The sequence below is a fragment of the Dermacentor variabilis genome, chromosome 7, assembly GCF_050947875.1.
Source record: "Dermacentor variabilis isolate Ectoservices chromosome 7, ASM5094787v1, whole genome shotgun sequence".
Classification (NCBI taxonomy): domain Eukaryota; kingdom Metazoa; phylum Arthropoda; class Arachnida; order Ixodida; family Ixodidae; genus Dermacentor; species Dermacentor variabilis.
This window is the reverse complement of record NC_134574.1, coordinates 34794067-34809803: the sequence shown is the minus strand read 5'-3', so window position 1 is coordinate 34809803 and position 15737 is coordinate 34794067. Positions and strand designations below refer to the sequence as shown.

Here is a 15737-nt window from a genome sequence, read left to right as displayed (position 1 = left end):
TAAATTGTCCAAGTGTCATTCCTTATGATGACATCCTCGTTTACTTTATGGTCAGATGCATTAATGACTACTACTCTATCGCTGTGCTTTCGTGAACAAGGAAACCATTTGACGGGGCCTCTGGGCACGGGTCCAAATGACCGGACCCCGTGTTGGCATTTAAAAGGGGGCAGCGCTGTGTTCCTTGCCCGAGACTAGGCACTGACCGTCGAGCCCCTGTGTTTCTCCCTCTAGTGGCGGCGAGCGGCAGTTTGCATGTGGGGCACCTCGACGCGCCGTGTGTGGCCTCGCCGGCGTTCCAAGCTCTGGCCCCGGTGGCAGAGCCCTTCGGGACTCTTCTCCTACTGAACACTTCCTCCTCTGTCTTGCGCAGAAAGCACTCTTTGTCACCTCGTCCGTGCACTAGGCAGCGTTGAGTTCACTGAACACCAGAACTGCACGATCACTCGCCATGGTGCTTTGCTGGGCTCTTAGCTGTGGGGATCAAATCCGGGAAGCTAACTTGCACTGGCTGCTTTATTCGCACTATACTACTGCTGTAGCATTGAGTACAAGGACAGCATGTGAGAGCTGAGAAGGTGGTCTTGTGAAAGACTCTTTGTAATGTCACACCACGTGAGACATGGGTAAAGGAACAGATGACAAATGCTGCTGTCTGTTGCTCGCTGCTCGCCGTTTACTACTGTCCGCTCCTGTATAGTACTGTAACATTCATTATAGAAGGCTCGCCCTTGAGTACTCAGCTGCGCATGTCAGAGAAGTGTTCTTATAGGGCAACTCAGCCAAAAGCCACAGCAGACAGCACCATATGGAGTTGAAATGGTCATATGCTGGTTGCTTTTTGCGAGAATGCTGCAGTTCTTGGGGCTTGGGAAGTCTTGTGATTACTAGCAGACATCAGCTTAAATGTAGGTGTCAGCAAGGTCATGTTAAGTAACTTATGTTGAGCCGTGCTTACGTGCTGCTTTCATTGAGCTGTAACTGTGGTTTTGCAGACGTGCACAGCTGATTTAACTCGCCGGAATTGCACAATTTAGGTCGATTTCCATCCTTGAACATGATAAGAGAGCACTTACGTAATCATGGGAAAAAGTTTAATTAATGCCACTTTTTATTTGTGTGGTTCATGTAGCAGAAGTAGGAACTATTCTGGTTCAGCTACAGTCCAACATAAGCACAAGTAAACCTCGATATAACAAACTTTAATATAGCAAAATATTTAACTTTTTATAACTTGTTGTTCCTAGAACATCATGCATATTCAGCCGCATTGTAACAAAGTGTGTTTACGCACAATTTCAATATAATGAAATTCCACTGCCCCTGCGAAGGAGTATCGAGACAATAAATGCAAACTTCTGCGGGGGCAGGCAGTCAAATGATTGAATTGCACGCGGCTGCTTTCATACACACCTCTCAAATGAAGCAGCAGCGTCACAATCTGTATGAAAGCCAAGTCTGATAAGAGTCTTATCGCATCACGCGCACCGTATGCTTTAGGTTTGACAGATAGTGCGCAAGGACGGTGGCTTGATGAGCGTCGTCTTCCTGCGTGAGTGAGGGGGAAGGGCAGGAGGGGAAAGAGCTTGCGGTTATGCGAATAAGTGCGCCCGAGGTGTGTGGGGGAAGAGAGTTGCGGGCGAGGCTTACATGTGTGCGTCTCCTTTACCAGTGCAGCCATGGCTGAATGCATACGTAGCCCACGCGCTCGGTTTTGAAGATGATTTGCCAGCAAGCTGAAAGGTGGTGCAGAGTTGTGCGCTGTCTTCCCATGCATTTAGGGCTGAAGGTTGCGTAACCTAGAGTTTTGGAGATGCTTTGAAGTGAGAAGCAGACAAAGCATTCGCTCCCCGCGACCGGCACTTTACACGATAGCGTCGTCCCACTGGAGGCGACACTGTCGGCCGCGGAACAGAGTAGACGCGAAAGCACAGCTGACGTCGCACCGCTGACGTGAGGATATCGTCGACAGAGCACAGAAACGTATCTTTCATCGCTGACTCTTTAAGTTCAGCGAGATCAGTTTTTTTTTCATTAAATTTGGTTTTCACGGTTGCCCGATAATTTGAAAAATTTTGCAACCCCTTCTGTATAAGAAATATCCGTCAGCTAACAAAGAAAATTGCTGAAGCTACCGACTTCGTCATATCGAGGTAAAACGAACTATAGAACGAAGCCACACTTGACCTTAAAATGTCTTCATTATAGCCTATATTGGCTATATGCATATATTTCGTACATGCTGATATCAACAAAAAACACTTTTTTATTTATTTAGTTGTACATAAAATTATTATTATATTGTGGTTCAGTTGTACTCTGGTCTTTTTGCAGTAATGTTCTGTACAGGGGGTGTCGGTGGTGTTCGGTTTGGGCCAAGTTTGGATGTCACTGCTGCTTTCGTGGGAGGCTTTCTTCAGTACCGCATTGGCAGCAGGCAATAAGTACTCGTAATTATTGCAGATGAAAGCGATGAGTACCTCATGCAAAAGCAGTACCAAATGGGAATGCACTGCTCGTTGCCATTTCCTGTGGGAAATTTGATCGGGAGCACGCCCGCGTCTTTGCCGGGCAAGCCATTTGTAGCTGGTTCCATTATTTATGCAACATTCTGTGTGCCATGGGCAGCTCTCAGTGCAAGTTGGCAACTGAGCTCTGGAAGGGAACCAGGTGCCATACGATGGCATGCTTGCAGAAGGGCACAGTTCATTGGTGTTCAGTGATCCCAGCCACACTTAATGCAAAGCACGTCTTTGGGGCATAGTGTTTAGCCAAGCGTTACGGGGAGGTTTCAACTTAAACCATGCTACATAACTGTGATAAATAGGTCCAAAGTTCCTACGGCAGCTATCTTATGTCACAAGCTTAGTCGAGAGCTTTTCTTTTCTTCTTTCTTTTTTTGTAATTTTTGTGGGGCCAGTGGAGGGAGGCAGTTACATGCCCCTGAACATAGACACGCTTGTCCTTACATCTTTACTTATTACTTGTGCGTGAATGCTTTGTGCAAGTCTGTGATCGAGTTTGTGTAATCATCAGCTGATTTTACTTATTTTCTTAACTTTAACAAGAGACGAGAAAGTGCCAAGACTCGCGAAAGTTACATGTGAGATGTAACGCATATACGCATGTCTTTTTTTTACTAGTACTGCCACATTATTTGCTTCTACTCACCTTACCTTTTACTTCTATCTTTTATCTTTTGCTCATATATTAATTGCATAACCTTTTAAGGACGCTCACGGGAAATGTTGAAATGTTCAAATGGTAGCATGTGGTATACTATTGTATGGAAGAAATTTCTTTGTGTGCTTTTGCATATTTTCTCTCTCGCACATTGGTGCCAAGGTATATTTGTGTGGGAATACACAACTTTCTTTTCATCTCAATGTGGTCAGGGATCTTTAATTCGTTTATGTCTATATTTATTTATTTTTTTGCATTTAAATCATATTTTTCTTTGTCCTAATGCAATTTGTATATTGTTATGGCAAGGCAGTTAGGCTGTTTGCATCTTCATTGCTAGGGATTTTGAAAGGTTGCCAGGGTGTCTGTGTATCTTTTTTTTTTTGTTTTGCTGTATAAATTATTTCCATAGATCGTTATGTTTTAACTCTGTTGTTTCTTTGCCTAGGCATTTACTTACGCAATACTCTGTGCCACCAAGTGCCTTCAGCAATTGAGGTTATGTTTTGGCGCATTATTTTTAGTGGTCCCAATAAAATGTTTCCACATCGCCAATATTTCTCGCTTTATCTGGCTACACCTTTTTGCCACCCACACGCAACATTGCTCTTAGATGCACCAGTAGGATGCAGCAGGAGGAGCGCACCTATCTTTCTCTGTCTTTTAGTCTTTTTTCTGCATCACATTCTTTCTCTTCATTTGCACCAACTACAATACATTGTGTTGACAGGGGAGCCCGGCACGTACAGGTCTCACAGTTAAACCACCAGCATGCCTGGGCTCAAATTTTGCAACAGCGGTTGTAATTTGTGAGTAATTCTAGTCAGCGCTATGTTTGGATGCGGTGCTTGCCTCTTAAACCCGGTATGAATCAACGGTACGTGGTGCCTGTGGTGATGCCGAACGCAACTGGGAGAAGGGTGAAAGGTTTGTTTACTCTTCCCTAGACTGACATAAAATGCAGCAAAAAACTGTCCGTAATATGCTGGCAGTTAAACACATACAGTAGACTCAAAGGAACAGAAGAATGTGTTCCATTTATCCAAATTTTCAGGAAAGGATGCAAAATTCACCAACGGCCTTTTGTGGAAGATTGTGTTCATCTGAGAAAGGATTCCCATTTTGTGCTGCGCCGTCCTCGCATTCAAAATAGCACTGCAGATTCTCTACTGCATCTCTCGCTTTCTGCTCTGAAACACTAATGCACAGTGGAAAAGTAATACCTATCTCTTCATCAATAGAGTCATAGTCTTTGCCTCAAACTTCTCTGATCATATTTTTCACTCTCTCCTCAGAGCCGGGTAATGAAGGCACCCTCTCAAGTCTCTTGTTCCTTGTGGTGTGAGCGAAGCAATAGTGGCAGCCCGACTGCAAGATCGTGACACCTACTCTGTAGGGCTCCCTTCCTCCCTGGGGATCATTTCTTGCCTAGTGAATTCTTCATGATGAAGACACCATGGCGACTTCTGCATATTTAATTTGCATCAACCTTCCCACAATTGCCTGATCGATTGGATTTTCTTCACAATTTATAGCTTCACCATTTCACATGTTTGTTGGACTTGTTCCATATGGTGATGAGGTAGATGGCAGTCTCAGTTAAGTTTCATCTAACCGGAGTTCACAAAAAAATGTGTTCCATAACCCAAGTTTATTAACATTGGGCCTATAGGTGTCCTACCAAAGTGGATACCACTGTTCTGTTTATGTGGCATTTTCATTTAAGTGAGTATATTTTATCCAAAGTCCACTGTACATTCATTCCATTTAATGTGGACATCGTGTACTAAATGCCAGTGGTAGCAGGCGATGTATGGTTCATTTTGTGTTGCTATCTGTGCAGCCATTGCAGCTTTCGAAAGAATGGAGAAAACGCTGTAGCAGGCAACATGCCGAGTCAGTGGGGATCTCTGAAGCTCATTGAACTTCAGTATACTGGTGGTTATGATGGTGCTAATAGAAGGAGATGCGTAGGGCAAAGGAAGGACTTAATTTGTCCAGTGGTATTCACATTGATACCTTCCTCATCGATAGTGAGACCTTCATTCATGTGAAGCCTTAGCGACACTGTCTCGTGCTCTGTGGAATGCACCACAGGTATTCTGTGCGCCATTGCTCCTTCTAACACTCACCCTGTATCTCTCCTTCAGTGGTGCAATTGGCCGAAGCGTACATTTACAGAGGGGAAGGTCACAGGTTTAATGCCAGTGTGGTACTTTCTTTTCCAACTTTTGCCCTTTCATGTTTCATATTATTGTGATGAAAACATCATTATCACTGACAGCATGGCATTCCTACCAGTGCCTGTTAAGGATCAGACATAATGCAAGGTTGCTTTTGCCTTTTGGATGATGTGGCACCACTGTTCTTGCCAATGAAAATTTCCACATTTTTCATCCAGAATTGGTGCTGGAACGACATGTGCTGGCGATTCATCTTGGGGAAAAAAAAAAGACAACCAATTGCTGCACTGCATCTAAACACGATGTTAACGAGCACACTCGTGTAATCCACGTCAGTGTGAAATTTTGGCTAATAGAAGTGAGCATTTCAACCAGAAGGCTCATTCACACCAGGCTCCCTTGTCCAAGCAGCCTACAGTACCAGGTAACTGTGGGCAATGAGTAGTATTATGTGGTATAAGTAGATCACACATCAAACTGGATGACTTAATCCTGTGTTCACAAATATGTCTCGGCCCTTTCTCTTTTTCTGCCAAGTGTAGAATGGGGCAAGCTTCTGAAAGGGCATGTACTACTACCGCGATCATATTAAGCATGGAAGCAAATCAAGTGAAACAAGCACTAAGTGAGCTAAAAAAGACGGGCTTCTCAGCACAATGCAAGCTGCCTTCTTAGACTGATACGATGCTACAATGCTCGCATTATGTTTATGCCAGTGTTGATATCGCTCCAGAATGCAGCTACGTCATTTTACATGCTTCATTGGTTTAGTGGGCATGATGTGGAGTAGGGCTCGTCATTAAGCTGAGACTAGTATTGTTACTGGGAAGACTCGTCAGCTTTCGCACATAGAAATGTTGCAAGCACACTTTCTGCACGTGTCGGGGATCACTTTCACTGGGAAGCTGCTCACTTTCACTATTAGCAAATTTTGATGGGAGATTCGGAGTCCTTCCGGAGCAATGTTTTGCAGTCTTTTTAGCGCAAGGCTTTAACACTGGCAGGTCGACCACACTTGCCTGCCTTTGGAAGCCTAGATAACTTAAAGAAGCAGCAATCACCTGTGGTGTATGGTGTGCTTCGAATCTGCTATAGGAATTTTACTCAAGGCTGCCTAGCATCATTGCCATTACATCCCTGTCACGGGGAAAGGCTTAACACCAATCGTAGCCGATGGTTGTTAGGCACTCGGTTGCTGTTCGGGGATTAGTTTTGCCTTAATCCAACAGTCTGTGGAGACTGTCGGATTTAGTGCAAGAGCTTGCACGACAATAAGGAATTGCATGCTACTGTATAAGCACTGCGATGTGCACATGATTTGCAAACTGCCATTTATTTGCATGTTTTAGTGTATGTGTGGCTGCCTTCACTGGCATTTGAGATTCGAATAGCTATTTGTAAAATCCCATAAATTGAGTGGCTGTCTGTCCCACACTTAAAACTGGAGAACGACGTTGTAGAAGCTCGTGATCAGGCTTGAACAACGGCATCTTGAAAAGCTTGCAAAAGTATATGTTCGTGGTACGGAAACTGAAAAAAGATTAGGTCACTGTCGCTTACCAGAAGTCATGCAGACCCTGGAACGTTGATCAGGTGGTGCCTGCAGCGCACTTGTCGTCCCGGAGGCCGCGTTCTGGGACTTGCGCCACATGCGCTAACCATGTGGCGCCTGCATCTCGTGCCTGGGTGCCGTTTGAAGGCTCTTACTAAGAAACTTGGATGTTTCCCAGCCTTACAGCTTTGCCAAGATTGCTTCAATTCTGTGTACTGTATTTCCCTAACTATTACTCGCACCCATTGCATAGTCCGCAGGGACGAAAGTGCATACGCAAGAGAAACGAAACTTTATTTTCTACCACTAAAAGTCTGGGTAGTAAATAATGAGTCAGTAGTAGTCATAGTCAAAGTAGTCAATTCTGAAACCCGTTCTTCAGGAGCCATGGTATGAGCAACGAGCCTTATTTTCACCTTCAATACCGAATTCCCCGCTTCGCACTGTTGTCTTACCCACGCTGCAAGCTTTTCTTCAAGCTTTGGCCAGGCCGGTGTGTTTCACTTCTACGCCTTTTTTCGTCCGTGTCCGTACACTTTTTTCATCGCGTCAAATTCTTTCGCCACTGTTCGATTGGACCTTAGTTCTCGCGCATGCTCGACGACTCTGAGCTCGTATGAAGCTCTGTATAGCCTTTTCGATGCCATTGCAACTGTTCTTGTGTTTTGTGCCTACGCAGTTGCGTAATTTGGCAACGAGGTTTCACGCACGTGCTCGCAAGTCTAAGCACTCAAAAGCAGCCACTTTGTACGTCACGAGCAGCACTCTCTTGCATGTCACGAGCTAACCAGTATGAGCTGGAAATATAGCTTGTGCACAGCGACAATCATTGCAAACTTGATTTCGTTGTGTGTCGGCACGGGAAAAATCTGTAGGTGCAGTGTGAACTTGTTTACTTCAAACGTGCTTCCCCCAATACAAAATAAAACCACATGCAGTCCGCACTCATAGGTAGTCTGCACCCCGCAAAACTTCAGCTTTTAATCTTGTAGGATCCGCGGACTGTAGTCTGGAAAATGCGGTGCTATTTTTTTATATAGCCCGTTTGCCGAAATCAGATTTTGTTCTTGTTGGTCTTTAAGACCATTTTTCAAATCGATCAACAAATCAGTCCAAACAAGGCGTCAGAGTGCACATTGTCTTGTACACATACCTTCCACATAATAAATAAAAGACGCGGAATGGCAGGCGTTTTATGCAGGAATGGCTATTTCAGGAAGGAGCCGTTATCAGGGCAATCTCTTCTGTTCAGACCAGGTTCCAGTTGTAAAAAGTGGCGCTGTCTAAATCAGAGGATCTTGCACGGTTGCTAAAAAAAAAGAAAAGTACTGTAGTGTGGGCTCTGTGGCAGAAAGAGGCAGTGCACATTCAAGTTATTGAATCCACCTTGAGTAACATTGCAGAGTGCAGCTATATTTGCGATGACTGCTGGATCCGTGACCAGACCACAAAGAGGGTGCATGTTTTTTTTTTTTTTTTTGATTTTGTGGTTGAAACTGTGTGAAAGTGTGTAGTCTTTGAGTAGCTATGGAGACAAGTGCACCTAATGCTGCAGCAGAGACAGATAGTTACTCTGAGAAGGCTGAAGCAGATAGCTAGTCCATCTTGGTAATTACTGCCTCTATTACATGAAGTCGAAGGACGGCACAAACAAGTGTGCCGCTTCCACTGCATGTCTTAGAACTTAATAGTATTTGAAAGCAATTGTACAACCAAAGAACCTTGAGCCAGGTTCGCGACATAGGAAAGCTGCTGGTTGCGCTTTCCACGCTCCAGGCAGGCTTCGGTCACTTGTGTACATGTGTGGAACCCGTGTATTGCAGTGCCTTGGCCACCTTCGAGGCTCAAGTGCCATTGGTGCTATGTTCTTGCGTCCAGGTTAAAGGTGAAAACCCACAGGGTGGAGTGTTCCACTGCCATGTTCAGTGGCCTGTCAGCACAACCAGTGCTTTGATTCAGTCCCTTCGCCCTGTAAACACCAAAGGACGAACGGGCTCCGTGGTAGCAATGTGGAGCCGGTGTGTTTAAATGAGATGTGCTTGTAGTGTGGCTCAGGGGGCTGTGGTGTTTCTGCTGCTGAGTGTAAGGTCACGGGTTTGATTCCTTGCCATGTTGGCTGCTTCTAATGAAGGCAGAATGTAAAGATGCTCATGTACTGAGCTTTGGGTGCAGGTTAAAAAGCCACAAGTGGTTAGAACCAATACTAACCGCTCCACTAAAGGATCTGCCATTGCTCCCATGTCAATAAATAAACAAACAAATAAATAAATAAATAAATAAATAGATAGCTAGACATGTTCGCTTTAAATGCTCTGATTTGAATGCCTAGCCTTGCTGGCAGCGTTGCTGCTGTGGGGAGACTCAGTCATGCACTGCTTTCAGCTTGCTCTGCATGCGTAGTACAGCTGAGTGTTAAAGGGAACACATGGTCTTTATTTGGCTGCCAATTTTAGCTGAATTGTAGCATCAAGGCATCTAGAGCATTCTTTTAATGCCTAGAGGTCGGCCTGATGCACCCCGTAGTCCTTTTTTTTTTCTCGATAAAGCAGCTGTTCTTCAGTATGTTGGCTCTACTGCCGTCTAGGTGTTTCCTTTAAGACTCAACAGTGCTGAACACCTGGAACTACTTTCACATCGTGCCGAGTAAAAAGTTGGCATAAGTCTTGGCCAACGCACAGATTGCCCTCGCAACACTGCAGGCTTTTCTTTGCCGCATAGAGTGATACTGCTCACTTCAAGTATGTGTGTGTGTGTGGGATGCCGTTGGTGTTGGAAAAGCTAGGAGCCGTATTCACCAGCGATCACTTTTGGGGATGCAATCACTTTCACGAGATTCTGTGCAACTCGGCACTGGATGCATTGTAGCGTATGGCCAACTGTGTACCCGACACCATTTGAAGATGGTGTGCTTGGCACAGAACCAGAAGCAGTGTCGGCCATAGATGGCAGTGCGTCCAGTACCGAGTCAGGCGAAACCTTGCAAGAGTAATCGCATCCCTGAAATTGATTACTTCACAATACTGCCATTGCACAGATTCTTGCACCAGTCTCGATGCCACTTGGGCAAAGAGGGTGGTACATTCGTGCTTGGGCATTTTCCTGCAAATGTTTGGCTCATTGCCGTGACACCTGCCAACAGGGCAGGTTATGTTAGCGGTCGGGTAATAACCCACAGCCATTCTTTGGGGGTCTTGCTCTGTCGGACGCTCAGTAGTGGACTTCTCCCGACTCTTTCCATATTTGCACTCTTTTGATTGCTTTTTTTATGTTTGTTACTTGTGAATGTGTTTGTGCCCATTTTGCTTTTGTTTTCTTGGGTTGTTGTTCTCTCCTTATCATTTGTTTTCCTTTTCTGTCTCTCTCTCTCTATCCCTTCTTTCCCACATTTTTTTCCTCCGTCTGCCAATCTCTCAAACCTTCACACTGTCTTGTTTGTGTCATGCACAACCCTTACACAACTTCTTCCAACTTCCCTTCTATTTCTTTTTTAAAAATTTTGTCTTGATCCCTGCTACCCCTCAAACCCCCGCCCCACGATTCTACATTGCAAACCATGTGCACCTTTTGTTTACCTTTCATCAATCACTCATCAACACCCCTCCCCCCTTCTTTCCCCACCGCATTCTAATCTACGCAATCACCTCAAAATCGTGCTGTGTGCCCTGAAAATGATGTTCATACGTTATCGGTTGCCACTCTCAACTTGAAAACATTTACCTCACAACCGCGTGCTAATGTTGCACTTGTCTGACATGATGTACCCCTTTGAAAACATGGCCTCTCGCTGGGGGGAAAAATTTCCATGCTTTTCCGCCGTTGGGACATAAATATACTATTGCCCTGTTTCTCATGCTACCTGCCACATCAATTTTTTGGACATTCAACAAAATAAATGTGATAAATATGTCTCTGTTGACAAAATCATCAAACTCTCCTGCTTTACTTTTTGCAACTGCACTACATTGAATCACTGCATTGCTTGGAAACAATGCTACACATTTATGACATAACTGTCCTCGTACGCTTTGGTGATCTGACGAAAACCGATATTCTTTGATCTTGGAATCTCCCGCTCTTGTGTATTATCTTGTATTTGGAAACACCGTTAATCTTAAAATACATAATCGATTCACAAAATGGATTATCATTTCATAAACGTGTTGTGAACTGAACATTACTATTCCTTTGATGAATTCATTGGATTAAACTCTCCCGACCCGAAATTTGTTTTTATCTCTCCTCCACAAAAAACTGCGACTCTGTGATTCTGGTTGCATGCTTGGTTACTTTTGTATGGCATTACGAATGGCCGTGAAATTGTCTCCAACCTTGATCAAAATTAACGGTGCACCGCAGTCGGTGCAGCAGCCACCCGCCACCGCTTCGACTCCACTGTCGCCCTCCACAACGACCTCTAGTGGTCAGCGCAGTGACCAGCCACCTCAAGGGATCAAAACGAAGCTTTTCAGCGCCCTCGGATTCCATTCCCTCTCACCGTCTTCGTCTTCGTCGTAATGTGCGGCGGTGTCGTGCCAGGCCCGCTTGTGTTTTTCTATTTGCTCCTCCTCCAAGGAGAAGCAGCCCGTTTTCTTAGAGACAGACTTGACGTGGCGTGTGTCGGCCTCGAGGCGTGTGGACTGCCTTTCCGTCTCTTCTCCTGCACCCTGTTGTCTTGGTCAAAGGGCTCTTTCGACCTGCACTCCTAGGGGATGCGCGATTCGTTCATTCCGTGAAGTCGATTGGTACTTCTTTGCACCGATCCTTTTTTTTTCTTCTTTTCTTCTGCAGTTGTCGGAGAGTCTTGGTGGCATTGTGGGATTGCAGACCAACTCTAGGAAGGCACTTGGTGTCCTACTCCCTGCATGAGAAAATGTGTCCTTGTAAAGAGAGAGAGAGAAAAAAAAGGCTTCACTTGTCTTCTGTGAGGAAAGATCACGTGCCTTGGAGGCGCACGCACATTACTCCGTGTCCTTGCAAGCTGTAGTGCCTGTGTGTGCCATTGCTAAGTGCTGCATGTACAGCACGGCCCACTGTTACTGGGAACATGCAGTCAGCATTTGGCCATTGATTGTTGCCGAAATGTAGCACAGAGGCCCACAGACTGATTATTTATGTATAAAGGTATATGTTCAATAGGTCGCGTCAGCCAATTCTTTTTCGATGAAGGCGAACAAATGTTCTGTCTGTTGGCTTTATTACCGATTAGGTATTTCCTTTAGCAGTGGACTGCACTGTGCGCATTTGCATGCTTCAACTTCAAGATCCTCCATCTAGGTTTTGCCTTTTCCACTGTCTCTCTTTCAGCTGTCGCGGTAGTTCTAGCCTCACGTTTCAAATGGAGACTTGGCTGGAAGGTGGGTTTTAATGTTGAGAGAGGTGCGAGTGAGGTTTATTTGTGAGACCTATTTTTAAGCTTTTTGCTTCGTATTCTTGTTCATAAATACTACACTCTTCTTGACATTGTGCCCAGAGACCTCCAGATGCCCTCGAAATGTGTATGTGGAAAAAAATGCTGCTGTGCTTAAAGCAAGTACTGCATTGAGACTTTCCCCTGTATTTTCCTGTCGACGTCATTTTTTTATACACAAGTTCCGCAGCTTAGCTCATTACAATGCGCTTGCAGCGGTAGGAACAGTCAGCTCCCTGGTGTCAGGTGCTTTGCATGGAACTCATATTTCTTTGTGCAAGTGTGCTGGATTGCCTTCCAATCTTTTGTAGCGCTCATATTTACATGCCAAGTGCACATGTAAACCAAATGCACCAGAAATTTTCTACTGAATATAAAGTTTTGGTTTCATTCAAAATTAAGAGAGGCTAAAGATAAAGAGATTGACCACAAAAGCTAATTTAATTATGCCAAAAGGCAATTTTAAAAAGAGCCACACCAATTACTCCGTCACAAAATTATTTTCATAGCTTGAGCGTTTAGCACATCGAGAGGTCCAAGAAACTTCAATATAAAAATAATGACTATAGCCTTAGAAGGAATGAAGGCTTAATGATTGCAAAGTACAGAATTCGTCATAGTGAATTTCATACATGTGTTTCACAAAACTGAGCTGCCTTAGCACTGTGAACTGTTGACACTTGAAAAAGGAGACAAAAGGTCCAAAAGGGATTTTTAAAAAGATGCTCTTCATTCACGCAGGGGAGAGCAAAAAATAAAAAAAAATAATTATCTGTAGGCACCGTTGCATAAGAGGCTAGATAGGTAAATAAATAGACTTAGAATGCCCGAAGTTAGCGAAGAATGCTTCACATGAATGACCTACTGAAGGGGCAGTCTCGTACTACAATCATTCAATCGCCATGGGAAAGATTAAAAAGTTGTGTGCTTCGGCTCGCTTGTCTCGGAATAGGTTCTTCTCTGGTTCTGTTTGGCTGTCTAATCATGTCTCAACCGTCATATACCATAATTGATGCCAACAGCTTAATTATGTCAAAAAAGGTTCGTTATCCGATATTAGTTGCTGTCACTTGGTGCATGTGCTTTCATGATTTCTCAGTCCATTAAGAAAACAAATTAACAGCAAAAGCAAACCGGAAAGTTCTTATTTTGATCTTTTAAATATTGTCCTTGATGCCACGAGGGCAGCGTACAATCTAAGCCAGTTGCGCACCCCCAAGTTCACATGCTGAGTGATGCTTGTGGTTGAAGAGGTGTCCCACACCCAGTCATGAGGGGCACTCGGTAACACCCACAAAGCCAATCTTGTTTGCACGCAAATGCCCAAGGAAGTTTGTGGGAAGACGGGAATCCACGTAAGCTCAATTGTAGAGCATTGATGGCATCATGCAAGAGATCTGGTGTTCGCTGCCGTCTGGGGCAGGTTTTCTTTCCTCCACTTTCATTTCCATTTTTCTTAAGGTTTCTGCTTGAAAGTCTAAACAGACTCAACGTTTGCCTCTCTGATCCCTCTGTTAGCCAGGCATTTGCTAATCATTCCCCGTGGTGGTTGAAGCACTGTACCTTTGGCAGTGCCTGTAGGCACAAGGGCCGCATGTTACTCTGCCATGCACTTTGTATGAAAAATCTGCTTGGTGAGGTCGTTTTTTGGACACTTGCCACCAGTGGTGGAGACGAAGGGGGAGAGAAACTATATTTTAGAAACAGCAATGAACTGTGATACGAGTAATTCTTGCTTTTCGCTGTCAAAACGCAGCCTTCACATGAAGCTTTGTTAACCAGCATTGACATCTGTACACGGCAGCTTCAATATGCTTGCAAACTGCTCTTGGCTATTTCTTTCTGCTGCACTTGGCTGAAGTGCACGTGATAGCCACACGTGATACTGGTGTTTGCAAGTTGTCCTCACGCAGTTTAATCTTTCTCAATGTGCCATTATGAGATGTGGCGATTGAAACATTCGTAGGGCTTGGTAAATATGCTACTCTTTGCTCATTGAGATGTCTCAGAATATGTTCATTCAGTGGCTGCTGTTTCCAATTGCTTGTGCTTCTTCTTTTACCTTTCCTCACCCTAACTGTGGTCACATGTTGTGACTGGATGCATTTTCAAAGTTCTTGCTTTTCTATTTATTTACGTTGTGCTACAAATGGTGTACTGGCATACATTAATTTTGATTTATCTAGAAGCTTGACAAATAGGATGCGGTGACGAAGGCTTTTTACTTCTGAGCCTTGATTGAAGCAGTACTCTACCCTCTTTTAAGCCTTTGAGGAGGTCGTGATATCTTCACTTAAGTGCGATCAGCACTTTTTGGCTTATGACTAGCTCTACTCACAATGGAGATGGCAGTATACGTTCTATCAACATCGCTTTTATTGAATAAAATTTCTCACTGTATTCGTAGACATATTTCTGTGTTCTAACCACGCTATTAAGGCATATTGCATTAGAAAAATAAGTCGTTATGGTAGTTTTCTTCGGGAAAGTTTTCTTCGGCCCAAGGGGTTAAGAGAGTATGGTGCCTGTCGTGATTGTGTATTGTGGATGCCCATGGCGCAGTTGAGACTGTTGTCACAAAGCCAGGCATGTGAGATTAGTTTATTCCACTCCAGGAGCTTTTTGCCCTCATTAGGCCTGGCTTAAGCACTTGGCACTGATTTTCTTTTTCTTTTTACTGAGGGTCTTGTTCTTGTTGTTTTATTGCGAGCCTTTCTTTTATACGTGGGCCTATTTGTGGAGCCAGTTTGAATCATTTTATGGGTGCTTTTATGCATTTGTTATTGATGATCGAATAAAAGTAGCACCCCCCTCTTTTTCATTGCATCTGCCTTTTTCACTGTTTCTTTTTTTGACATTATCCTCTCTGCATAGTGGTTGAGATGTTTCTTTAAAGGGAGGCCAAACAGCAGCATTATGTTAGCTTAGTCGGTTTAAGTACTTTTTCTTTTCAAGAGCCAATTGGCATTTATTTTGGCAGAGAAGGGACTTTTAAAACATAGGAAACTTGTTGAATGTCCTGTTGGTAAGGCCTTGAAAGTTTCTTGGATGTCTTGCTGTTATGACCTTGGAAGTCTTGTTAAATATCTTGGTGTGGCTGGTTGCACCAGCAAGGTTCCAAATGCATTTCTAGCAGGCTTCCAAAAAGTGTAATGGTCAGCTTGTTCATACAGCTGGTCACACAAGTAAGACATCTAACTAGCTTCCAGTGTGTTTCTGAAAGGCTTCCAACAAACTTCAGCATGCCAAACTGCCATCTTTCTAACACATCATCATGCGCATGTATTTCTTGCTTAATGCCGGTAATTAGGAATTCCGAGAAAAAAAAAAGGTTTTCTTTGAAAAAATAAACCTTTCAGCCCACTCGGAAATTAACACAAAAAATGTTACGGATACTGCAAATCTACTACAG

At 44.1% G+C, this 15737-nt stretch overlaps 1 protein-coding gene across 7 annotated transcripts in view; it reads left to right on the top strand.

Moving 5' to 3' along the window:
- Klc (kinesin light chain) overlaps window positions 1-15737 on the top strand; it is a 170971-nt gene that overhangs the window by 130935 nt on the left and 24299 nt on the right. Inside the window, exon 9 of one of the 7 annotated variants that reach the window (XM_075698385.1) lies at window positions 11275-15141. The exons of 5 other annotated variants lie outside the window; for them this stretch is intronic. In XM_075698385.1, the coding sequence (XP_075554500.1) occupies window positions 11275-11433 (159 nt within the window). In that variant the 3' untranslated portion in view covers window positions 11434-15141. Of the gene's footprint in view, window positions 1-234; window positions 8244-11274; window positions 15142-15737 lie in introns of those variants that run through there. One more of the 7 variants, XM_075698386.1, reaches the window with a different exon arrangement.